This window comes from Alligator sinensis, unplaced genomic scaffold (genome assembly GCF_000455745.1).
Source record: "Alligator sinensis unplaced genomic scaffold, ASM45574v1 scaffold978_1, whole genome shotgun sequence".
Lineage (NCBI taxonomy): Eukaryota > Metazoa > Chordata > Crocodylia > Alligatoridae > Alligator > Alligator sinensis.
In genome coordinates, this window is record NW_005842220.1 from 1,650,260 (window position 1) to 1,662,941 (window position 12,682).

Here is a 12,682-nt window from a genome sequence, read left to right on the forward strand (position 1 = left end):
CGGCACGGTTGCTGCGACACGCGCCCCCCTCCCCCCCGCGCGGCCATCGCTGTGACACAAACACGCGCGTACCCCACGGGGGCCGTCCCTGCGACTCGCACATACATACACATCTCCACACACACACACACCCTCCCCGCCAGGGGCTGCCGCTGTGCTACACACCCCTTCCAGGGACACACACACACACACACCCTTCTCCAGGGTCAATGCTCACACACAAACGGCCCTGACTGTGCTACATACACACAAACATACCCCCCCCCCCACACACACCCTCCAGGGGACACTGCTCTGACACCCACACACCAGGGGCCATCCCTGTGACTGACACACACGCACCCCTGGCTGTCCTGCACGCACAAACACACAGCCCTGACTCTGCTGCACGCACGCACAGAGTCCTGACTGCTGCACACTCACGCACACACACACGGGCCTGCACTGCGCTGCACGCACACACATTGCTGCAGCCCTACAGCAGACACAGCTTGTACCCCAAGCAGCGCTCCTGCTGCTGGCACAGTTTTTTCCCACCTCAACAAAAAAGGCTGCAGAAGCAAAAACCAGCTGGATATATTGCCGGCACATCTCTGCTGGTCGCAAGGACCCCCAACTAAACCAGGAGGCCAGCAGAATGCATGATGTCCGCCTGCTTTAAGTATGCCTGCACCAGGCGTTTTGCCAGAATAACCTGTTGGTTCAAAAGAAAGCACGCCCCCACCAGAAGGAGCCTTGCCCTAGTAAAAGCTCTAGCGTTGGGTGGGTGTGCAGTTGATTCCTGCTCCACCCAACGTCAAAAATCAGCTGCCCAGCAGTGGCAGCAGCATTTCCATTGAGGCAACACTGAGGGAGTTGTTTGACTTCATGTACAAATCTACCTGATTCCTTCTAAATTCTTCCTTCCACAGGTGTTAATGACCCTCTCTCGGTTATAAAGGTCTTGGTGTTCAGCCAAGCAAGCTAGTCTTTCTTATGTAATTTTGCTCTCTGTTAATGGTTCTTGTTAATGTATCTCCTATTTCACTGTCCTGCAGACTGTTTTTAACTCTAGCTAAAAACATTAACTCAGGTGTGACAGTGTTAACACAGGTGAACATTTACTCAGGTGTGTAAGTAGCAGTCAGTCAAGCAGTGGATACGCTATCAAGAGTCTCAAGGAAGCTAGATTTTGTTTTATGAATCTGAAAAATATGTCCATTTAATTCTAATGACTGCAGCACTAACGACGTAACTTACCTTGATTATTTTTATACAAATGATATAACAAATGAATGCACATTCCAAGGGCATATTTATTTATTTTGCTCTTATCTTAAACTGAAAAAATAAAGCCCTTTGCCCCTAGCTTATTAGTAAAATGTCCAGTTTCTCTTAAGTTAGAGAAAAGGATACCTTGTTATACATGAGGATGTACTATACCACTTGCACTCCCAGATCCACTCATGGGCACAGTTATATTACTATAAAGGTGAACTAGCCTTGTTGAGTTGTTCCTATTCCTCTTCCTGTACAGGAAGGCTGTCCTGGTTTAAGCCTCCTTCAAAAAAAAAGGAGGGTGTAACACTGTAACATCACAACGAAAGCTGTGTGTGTAGATAAGACTGCATAGTGTGTAGTTGTCATCACTGTTTTTTTCCAGCTTTTAAATTTCCAGCCATATTTAAACTCCAAAACTGACATGGGCTGTAAGGATTGTAGCTTTTCTGGTAACTGCCACTCCTAACTAAAGCCATGCTCATGATCAGGTAGGTATGTATGGCAATTCACAGATTCATGTTTGGCCATATACAATAACAGAAAAACCCTAAGAGCTTACTGTGTAAAAGAAAAACACTACAAGCACAAACAGTTCAGTTTTTCATGCCTTATTCCCACAGTCCTTTAAAGTCAATAGAACTGTTCTGTTGACTAACAGAAGACCAAGTCACAGTTTGTAACTGTGGCAATTGTAGTTAACAACATGACTGTTAGCAAATTGACTTATGTCAAGTGAATCTTTCCCTTAGTTGATTAGACAGATTTTGTTTCTGTATGCAAAGCTCCTAGTGTAAAAAATAGGCCCTTTTTCAGAGAAAGGTGTGTGGTTGTGGTGCTAATAGGATAATATGCACTAATTGAAAACTTGTTCTACATCATTAATACAATCCAAATATTTCATTTTATGAATTAGAAAAGCATTTATATAAAAAAGAATACCATTGCCTTTACTCAGCATTAAGAACTGAATTATCAGAACTTTATTCACATCTTTCAAGTATCAGGTTCTGAAGATGTGAAATTTTTAAGCATTTTCCCATGTTTTATGTACTCTCTAAAATATTCTCAGTCATGCTTCCTCATAGGTCTTATACTTCTCTTTGTCTGCCCATTTTACAAAAAAACCCAACATTTGTAGTCACTCAGAAGCCTTTTTGCCTTTATCAGTAATTTAGACAAGAAATGTTATTTCAAAGGCACCTTATACACACTCCTGTAAACTTGGAACTCTCTTAACAAGTAGATAGGATTGCACATAAGCATGGTTATTGAGCCTTTTATGTGCTAAAATTGTTTTACAGCTGAAATGCAGTCTACCTTTGCATAGTGTTGAACAGTAAATAAAGACAACATCCAATTCAAATTCAGGAAGGAATGTTGAGATCCCAAATGCAAATACAGAAACTGGAATTCAATATAGACATTTCTTAAATGAATCATGGTCTTTTTAGTGTCTTAAACTGACAATGACCTTCACTTCAGAATTCTATAAAACATGATTCTTCCAGCAGCTCGAGTGAAAAAGCCCTATACAGGGAATCATACTTGGAGAAAAGAGTGGCACTTAACACAGAATCAGCAGCAGCTGGATTTTTCTTGAAGGTTTTCTTACCTGGTTTAGCTTGCAAGTCTCTATAAGCCTAGAGCCCAAGTAGGGTTAACTTCAGATAAGCTACCAAATACAATTGTTGATATTAATTTCTGTCACTTTCTACAAGATCCCTAGTAAATGGGTATTAAAAAAAAAGAGCAAGTGGGAAGAAAAGTGGGCTCAATTCTGGCCTATTAGAGTTTTTTTGTTTGTGTTTTGAAGAAAGAAATACCAGTAGCTAACAATGTGAATTTTATAAAACTGATTTATGTACACATAGGGATATTCTGAAGATGGACAAGGGAAGACTAATCCAGTGCTCCACTTCATAGCATTTCTCCCTTTGTAACACTACATTATGAACTCTTATTAACCCTAACATTTCAGGGACATTTTAGACATCAGACTAAAGATCCTTATTGATTTTGATGAACACTGGGAGAAAGGAAAACTTGAATTTCCATCAGGTAAGCATCAAGTATGCATTTGGTGCTACAGGAATAAGGAAGGAAATAAGGAAATCACCTGTGCAAAAATGGAAATCTTAATAGGTACAACTTATAGGCACACTACAGAATGGAGTAGTAGACCTCTGCAATTTACAAATTAGGGGTCTCAAGAGAGCTAAAGAGCATGGGTAAAGAACATGACAAGAGGAGGCAAGGTACAAATAAAAATTTATTTTCTTCCTTTCCTGAAAAAGAAGTACATATTTATACTCTGTATGTCAGACAAAATAAAGATCAGTCGGATGCTAACTGAAGTTTTATTTAGATACATGTTCCTTTATACCAGCTCAGACTATCAGCGAGGAGAAATAGAAGAGAACTTAGGGCAGTATATCATCCAGCACCTGTTTTTCCTCAGGGTTTTTTTTTTTTTTTTTTTTTAAATCAAATATTAAAAACTACTACATTGAGTATTTTAAGCAACATAATCCTAAAAATGCATTCTGCATAGTTAAAAAAACAACAAAAACAAAACCCCACACAGGCAGAGCAGCACTTTTATCTTAGTTTTATGACTCAGATGACACATTTTGAAATACAGCACTCTCACTGAAACTCTCTTTTCTAAGGCTAACTTGGATATAAGGCAATATTACCTTAGTTCCCAAATATGTGCATCAAAACAAAAACCTGTACATAGGAACATAAAAATCTTTACTACATATATCTCTTGTATGTCAAGAGGCCTTCCTTAATTTTAATTCAATTCTCTCTCCCCACTTTTACAAGTTATCTTAGAGAGATGGTGTTATACGCACTGCAAAACACTACAATATTTTTTAAAAATAAAACAAAATAAGCCATGAATAAAAATAAATATTTACACACCTGAAAATTGACTTTGATAACTTAAATAACCTTTTTATCTGTAGTTACAAAATACATAGACTTAAATATATCTGTAAGAAATAACTATATAGGATATTATAGATCTATGCTTTTTTGATCATAGAAACTGCCCTATTTCTGGCATGAGGATACACCCGGACAGTGTAACTACCTATGATTTTCAATATTATAACTATTTTTAAATATACAGTAAATTCTCTCTAGCTATTTTGACATATAGTGCAAATAAAGACATTCTTTGGGTTTCAATTTAAAATATTAGCCAATGCCATCATCAACATAACATCAATTAGTGGGTAAGTAACAAAATACTGGACTGTAAGTATACACATTTTCTAACATCAGTTTAACAATACATTATCCTCCATTACCTCTGTTTAAAGCGGATCACAGAAAAGCTACAGTATTGTCCATCTATACAAAAGATATGTTAAAATCATATTTAAATAAATATATTTTAGAAATCAATCTATATTTTTGTTTTCACCGTAGTTTAACTTCAGACATTTATATCACCACCTACTTGGCTTACTACAATCATTTCACCAGAATATCTTTAAAGAAGATATTGTACAACAATGCTTTGAAAAAACCATCAAAAGCAAAGTTATGCTTTAAGAACCTTATCTACATAAATGATGACTACTGTGAATCCAACACATTCTAGAGTAGAACAGCATACAGATCTTTTAGAGTTAACTATTGCTTTTCCCTATCCGAAGATAAAAAGCTTTTCTTGAATGGAATCTATGTAATTAGCAGCAAAACAGTATCACTGTGTGCTGCTATCTCACATTACTTGCTGCATTTACACGTTTACTTGAAGTTACTGGCACCAGATTACCACTGGTTCCATTGGTAGTATTGGTTGCTGAGCCATTCACAACAATGTAGTCAACTTTGTTTTCCAGTTTCACCAAACGTTGCAAGATGTCATCCAAGAGCACAGCAATTGTTCTTTTGAGATCAGCTGAAAGAGACAAAAGAATAAAACATAGAAGGATGGAATGTTAATCATATAAATTCATAAGAAATACAGGTACTCCTCACCTAACGTGGTCCCGGTTAATGTTGTTTCGTTATTACATCACTGATCTATTAGAGAACATACTAGTTTAAAGTCACGCACTGTTTGGTTATAACACTGCTTGGCCGCCATCTGCTAGCAGGTAACTACTGTGACACAGTTGGATTCACTTAACATCGTTTTGCTTAAAGTCACATTTTTCAAGAATGTAACTACGACGTTAAGCAAGGAGTAACTGTATAAGAAATGATAAATTGGATATCTAAGTCACATCTTAAGAAAACTGCTACCCTTTCCTGCTGGACTTCTGGGGAAGATACAAAAAAAAGCTTCAATATAAAATATGAATATCTAGAATGTTTAACTCACATAGTTGATTTTTAATTAAACACTAGAAAATACCACCCTAAAAGCAAATTGAGAACTGATGCAACAGATCTTGGAATGCAAGATCATAACAATATTAGCCTTCTGCCCTCCCTTTTACCCCTGCCCTGGTTAGCAGTTACAAATAACTGATCAAAGGTAACATTTCAGACTTCAACCCACAAAAGCATCTAACCTCTGTAACAGTCTGTCAGCAGACAGAATTATAGAACATTTGTATTTTTTATTCTAGATAAGATAGCTCTTAATCATGTTCTTATGCAGGCATTTAGAAGTTATTCTGAAAGTACAGAACTTGCTGTATCAGTGACAAGTTAAAGCTTTATTGTTTAAAACACTGCATAATACTGTATTTACTTGAATCAAGATGAAGTCTCTACTTCACCAAATCAGGATGGGCAAAAAAAACCCCTCATTTTATAACTGCATGCAAGGAAATCCTGGGGAAACTCTTTGAGAAGATCATTAAGGAGCACATCTGTGACGGGCCGGCATCGGGGATGATGCTCAAGGGCAACCAGCACGGTTTCATTAGGGGCAGGCCATGTCAGACCAACCTGATTGCCTTTTACGATCAGGTCACAAAAGCATTGGATGCAGGTGTCGCCGTGGATATAGTCTTTCTGGACTTCAGCAAGGCCTTTGACACCGTCTCCCACCCCATCCTCATTAAAAAACTAGGGGACTGTGGCATCGATGCCTACACGGTCAGATGGCTTGCTGATTGGCTGAAGGGTCATACTCAGAGGGTGGTGGTGGACAGGTCATATTCGACCTGGGGGGAAGTGGGCAGCGGAGTCCCCCAGGGCTCAGTCCTTGGGCCCGCACTGTTCAATTTCTTTATCAGCGATTTGGACGACGGGGTGAAAAGCAACCTGTTCAAATTTGCTGATGATACCAAAATTTTGGGTGAGGTGGGCACGCTAGTAGGGAGGGAAAGACTGCAGAAAGACCTGGACAGATTGCAAGCGTGGGCTAACAAAAACAGAATGCATTTCAATATGGACAAGTGCAGGGTGCTGCACTTGGGCAGTAGTAACCAGCAGCACTCTTATAAGATGGGAAACTCCCTTCTTGAGAGCACGGAGGCAGAAAGGGATCTTGGAGTCGTCATTGACTCCAAGATGAACATGGGCCGACAATGTGAGGTCATGGTCGGCAGGGCTAACCGGACCTTATCATGCATCCACAGGTGCATCTCAAGTAGGGCCAAAAAGATGTACATAATACTTATGTGTATACAAAAAACCTTGCTAACTCTGGGGTTATCTTTTGTTGCCATGTGCATTCATTATTCATCACAAAAGAAGACTGAGGGGGGACTTGGTGACTGTCTATAAACTCACTAGGGGGGACCAGAAGGGTTTGGGGGAGACCTTGTTTCCCCTAGCGCCCCCCGGGATAACAAGGAATAATGGCCACAAGTTGTTGGAGAGTAGGTTTAGATTAGACATCCATAGGAACTACTTCAGAGTTAGGGCGGCTAGGATCTGGAACCAACTTCCAAGGGAAGTGGTGCTGGCTCCTACCCTGGAGGGTCTTTAAGAAGCGGCTCGATGCCTACCTGGCTGGGGTCACTTGAGCCCAGTTTTCCTCCTGCCCAGGCAGGGGGTCAGACTTGAAGATCTACAAGGTCCCTTCCGACTCTACTTCTATGATTCTATGAAACCTCATTAAATGCATTGTCTATCATTAAACTATTGCCAAAAGCAGCATGTACTCAGTAACAGAAACCAGCTATGAAACTGATTAAATGCAGCCAATACCAAGCATGACTATAAAAAACACGGTCCATATGTAGAAATAGACTGATGAGAACATTTTTAATGGGAAGCAACCACAAGGATAAGTTATTACTAGGGGTGTGCTAAACAGGCCATATTCGATTCAGATTCAGTCTGAATCAGGGACAGAGAGTCGACTCATTGATTTGGATCACTGTCCCAATTCAATTCAACCGAATCCAAATCTGAAGATTCAATGCTGATTCGGAGAATCAGTGATTCGGCCATAGACAGAGCTTTAAATGTTTTTTCTACATACTTTGAGGTACCAGCTGCGGCTCATGAATGCTGCAATGGTGGGGCGGATGGCGCATCGCACAGGAGCGCGGGGGACCCCCCCCGTGTGCTTGGCAGCAAACCCAGAAGTGGATCAGAAGTACTTCCGGTCCACTTCTGGGTCCGTTGCTGAGCAAGCTGGGCCCCCCCCAATGGGTGACTGGTGCCACCTTAGGGGGAGCACGTGTCACCCCTGCGGGCGATCCTGTAGTCCAAAGTGGGGGTGTCCCCTGTGGGCAATCCAGCCTCTGGGGGTACGTGGCATTCATGCCTGAAGTCATACGGCTGAGGGCAAGCAAAACCTGGGGGCGCCCAAACCCCAAAGTTTGGGCCTGCCAAAGGATGCCTACCAAATGATTTTGAGACATCTGAAGCCTCAGGTAGGGGTGGAGGATGTTTGCCAGTAGTAGGGCCAGATATGGTTCTTGAATGACTCACAGATTTGGAATTGATTTGGCTGATTTGGTTTGGAACACAAAAAAACTTCCTTAATAAAAAAAGGTGCAAAAGTGCCATTTTAAAAGTATGTTTATGGAATACTTTTGCTAGAACTTGCAGCAGTTTCAAAACAGGGAAAAAGTATTTATTCTTGATGAACTAAGGCTCCTGTAATAGTTTGCCTGTATGGTAAATTATACTTCAAGGTCGATATTTTCAAACTTGCCCCTCACTTGCACGTGCTCAGGGAGAGCAGGATATGATAGTAAGAAGGTAGGAGCAGGGAAAAAGGGACTATCTGACCCCCAGATTTATTTTCCCTACTTTAGCAATAGGAAAAGGAATAAATTAAAGGTAAACCCCAAATAATTAGATTCTATCCCTGGAAAATTATATGGAAACTTTATAAATTTGATATATAGAATCTAATTGTTGGGGGGGTCATCTTATATTCAAGTAAATATGGTACTTAAAAAGTAGAAAAAAATACTTTCTATTCAGGTTTCTGAATGGTAGGATTTAGGCTTAATTTATTCTGCAGGGGAAAAACAATTCTGAAGTCCATTCATATACCAAGAAAAAGCAGAAGGGAAGAGGATCCCACTGATGTCAGAACACAAACCTATTGCTATTTAAGACCTATCCAGCTTTATAAAGTGTTTAATTCTTAGTTTTGCTAATAACTTTATAAAATTACCATATATATCAGAATCCAAGACAAGTCTGAATTTAAGATTATCCCTCCAATAATTGGATTCTATACATGAAAAATTATGTATTTATTATAAATTTCCCATGTATAGAATCTAATTAGTGGAAGGCTGTCCTAAATTCATCCCTCATACTGCTGTTCTCCCCACGACAGCAGTAGGGAGGTAAGGGATCAGATCCCTGCCCCTTGTCTCCCTATGCCTCTAGTTGCCCCCTCCATGACTGCTCCTCCACTCTTGCTCCCCTCAGGCAGCCTCCCACTACCCGCTACAGCCTGCTCCCCTACCACCTGTTCCTCCTCGCCCCTATTAACATTATGCTGCAACTCCGCATCTCCAGGAGAGTCAGCAGCAGCTGCAGCCCTGGCCCACCCCAGCCAGAGAAAAGCAATGGAAGCTCCTGGCCGGACCAGGTTGGAACTGGAGGGACTAGAGCCAGAGCCAGGGGTAATGAAATTTAGGGAGGGAAGAGAGAGGTAAGTTGCAGTGGGGAGAAGACAGACACAGGTACAGAGTACAAACACCTTGCTGTTTCCCCCATGCCACGTGCCCCTTCCCTCACCAAATGAGACATTCTGGCCTGCAGCCAAAGCTGAAGTTCAGTCACCGCCTGCCCTGGTCCACTACTCAAATCCAGGACTAGGCTTCGTCCCCTTACCCCACTCCATTGCTGATGGTAGGGGGTGGACCTTGTCTTTTATTCAAGTAAATACAGTATTTAAAGTTTCTGTTATTCTCTTAAACCAAACTTTAAACAAATTCCTTTGTATGTCACAAAAGGAGACAGATCTCCTTTACCTATATAGCTTTTACTTTTTTAGGATAAATTATAAGATTACAGCTGTGAGGGTCCTAAAATAGTGCTCAAACACTGAGAGAAAGAGAAACAAATTACCATTCAATGACATGTCCTCTAAAGAGGAGCAGTAACTACAATAACAAGTCCTGTAACTAGAATTCTAGTTTCCAATTAATTTAAAAACTAATTCCTGTTTAAGTTTTGAATACCTATGTTCTTATAGAAAACTTAGTAGAATTTTTCTTATAGAAGAATGGAATGCAGACAGTTTCTGAGATCTAGGTATCAAACATTTAAGTCTGGATGAAGTACTGGAGAAATTTGAGAAATTTTACTAGATTGCATTTTCCAAATTGTAGATTAGTACTCCCAAAGAATCATGAAGCTGGTACTGCAAAGTTTAAGGTGGGACATGTTCATTCTTACAACAAAATAACCTTAGTAAGTACTTATACAGAGCCTTCTTATATTCTAGATGACAAGAATAGGCTCTAGTAATTTAGTACAAGGGAATATGGGCTCCCTGGTATCAAAGCTAACAGTTAAATCCAATGGGAATATCAGAATGCGAACACAATTAAGTTTAAGAATTGACATGCACTGTTCTCCTTGCCATCAGAAGATACTGCTAAATACTTGATTATGTTTACAACACTAATTACATTAACAATTCCTTTTTACTTTTTACATTTTCTTTTCTGCTGTTAGTAGCAAAATAGAAGCAATAAAAACGTACAAATAATTTGAAATCTAAAAACAGAGATGAGTAGAAGACACTGAGCTTTGTGTTATGCAAAGTTCTGGGGAAAGCAAAGGGGTGAATTATTAAGCAGGTTACATACAGAGATGAAGAAACAAAAGTTTAACATCAACTGGAAAGTAAAAGGAACTGTCAGAGACAGAGGAAGAGAAGAACAGAACAAGACTTCTGTGGATACTGACTAGTGTTAAGGGAGCACTGTTGATGGAAGATAAATATCTATCTTTATGCATTTTAAGGAATTGGGATGCATCTTCAAATGGTAAATTTGTTATTTGATAAAGTGGATTATTAAAGCTGAAAAAGCTCATAATGCAACATAGTGACAGCACATGACAATTAGCAGAGTGCTTAAATTTTACATTTAGTCCCTATGTTTTTTATGTATGCCTTCATGTTTCTTCAGAGAACATCTTACAGCTCTATCACTTTAGAGTTACTGGAGAAACAGTCTAATGTTGATGCAGACTGTCAAATTTCTAACCATCAATAATACAGATATATGAACAAATGTGCAAGTAATTATAAAATTATAATTGAGCAAAATCCTGCTAAATTTAGGGATCCTTTGACCCTAGCTGACTTCTTGACCCTTGGGCAGGGGGCTGGACCTGATGATCTCACAAGGTCCCGTCCAGCCCTAATGTCTATGAAATCTATGAAAATTATAATTTGCTCTCATTTTTATTTTAAGCTTTATCAAACAAGCAAAAAAGTTAGTCAATAACTAAAGGATTCTCTCTCAGAGTTGCATGTGCTATTTGACAATAAGAAAAAGATTTAAAGTTTACCATGACTTCATAAAAATAGTATAAAAGAAAACGGGACTGCATAACTATATTTGTATTTAATCTTACCATATCCTGCCATTGAGGCGCCATTACCACCATTCATTGTGTTCTTATTTTCCTCCGCCAGTGCTTTGACATATCTTTTACTTAAGTCTAGTATCAGTTCACGTAACTCAGCACTGCTTTGATGCCTTGGATGCTGAAAAGTATAGCGTAGCAACATTAATCCCCAAATGAATCCAAACACCAGCAACAATAAACTCAGTTTTTGGGACATGTTTTTTCTTGAAAATGATAAAAACATTTCCGATGAAGGCAACAGACGTGTCTCAATTTCAAGACAAGTAACTGAACTTGAAGTTGTCACATTTACATATTAGTCAAAAGCAAGACCTTCACAAAGTAACAAATCTTCTAGATGGACCGTCTTGAACACATTCTCTCCATATTATAGACAATCTTGATCCCTGAAAGGTTTAAAATATTACATGATTATTCCAAATGCTATGGTGTTGAAAACAAGAGCAAAAATCAGTTTCCAAGTCTGTTATTCCTGGATAATCTAAAATCTTTTTTTAGATTCATGTTACTGAAGAAGTTTTCCTATCACTACTGCCTTTCTTATATTTTAGCATTTTTACCTCACAACAGCTTTAGTGCCTTTACCAATCAGATTCAGTTTTCAAATTATTGTAATTAGAGTTGGTACTAAATAAACACATTTTAAAGTTAGTAGCCAGTATTATCTAATAAGAACCTGTAAAAACTCTTCCCTTTAAAACTATTCAGTCTATATGCAATATTCTCACATTGTGGTTTATAACAGACACATGCACACAAAAACAGGATCTTGAAAATGCATGTCAGTTTATTCTTCTCAGTCATAGGTCTACTCACTTTTAGTGGATGAAATATGAAACAGAAATTTAAAAACACATCTTGGGCAAATGTCTTATCTACCTTTATACAACAGCAAGCACACTTATCAAGATCTTACTAAAACAATTAGGTTGACCCTGGTTTTATAGTTTTTTTGGCAATAAATAGTTTGTCTTTTAATTCTTACCATAGCAACCAATTTTGATCCATCATAGGATTAGGGTCTCAGGTAGGAACTGAATAGGACTGCTTCAATAATTAAACAACAAATATCCAGTTTTTGATAGCTTAGAGTAGTAACAGCCAGACATCTTCATGGAGTTCTGCATTACAAAGGAAGTTTATTCAGATGAGACAGTCCTTCATGTTGTTAAAACCAACATTTTCAGATGGAGGTATCTAACATTTAAGCACTATGTGAAATTCCCAAAATATCATGCTAAGGGCACGGCATGTGTACACTTGGAGTGGCTTCAAAAGGGGAGGGGAGCTGCTATAAACAGGTGGGGGTGCACCAGCCCATAGCAATGAAAATGTAACACAACTGCTCTGACTTAACCCTGCTTCCACCCAGTCTCGTAAAGCTGTTCTAGGTGTACTTATATATATATATATATATATA

The 12,682-nt window shown here is 39.1% G+C and overlaps 2 protein-coding genes across 6 annotated transcripts in view; both read right to left on the minus strand.

The window, feature by feature from the left end:
* FAM221A (family with sequence similarity 221 member A) overlaps positions 1-560 on the minus strand; it is a 15,945-nt gene extending 15,385 nt beyond the window's left edge. Inside the window, exon 1 of the mRNA XM_025208123.1 lies at positions 538-560. The gene's annotated coding sequence lies outside the window, so the exon portion shown is untranslated. The remainder of the gene's footprint in view (positions 1-537) is intronic.
* Positions 561-3,511: 2,951 nt separating this feature from the next.
* The window catches only part of CCDC126 (coiled-coil domain containing 126), a 27,814-nt gene continuing 18,643 nt past the window's right edge, over positions 3,512-12,682 (minus strand). For 4 of the 5 annotated variants that reach the window (XM_025208115.1, XM_014521510.2, XM_006027042.3 and 1 more), the window contains 3 exons: positions 12,248-12,383; positions 11,248-11,648; positions 3,512-5,179 (listed from right to left, as the gene is read on the minus strand). In XM_025208115.1, coding sequence (XP_025063900.1) covers positions 4,995-5,179; positions 11,248-11,485 — 423 coding nt within the window. In that variant the 5' untranslated portion in view covers positions 11,486-11,648; positions 12,248-12,383 and the 3' untranslated portion in view covers positions 3,512-4,994. The remainder of the gene's footprint in view (positions 5,180-11,247; positions 11,649-12,247; positions 12,384-12,682) is intronic. The other variant, XM_025208116.1, reaches the window with a different exon arrangement.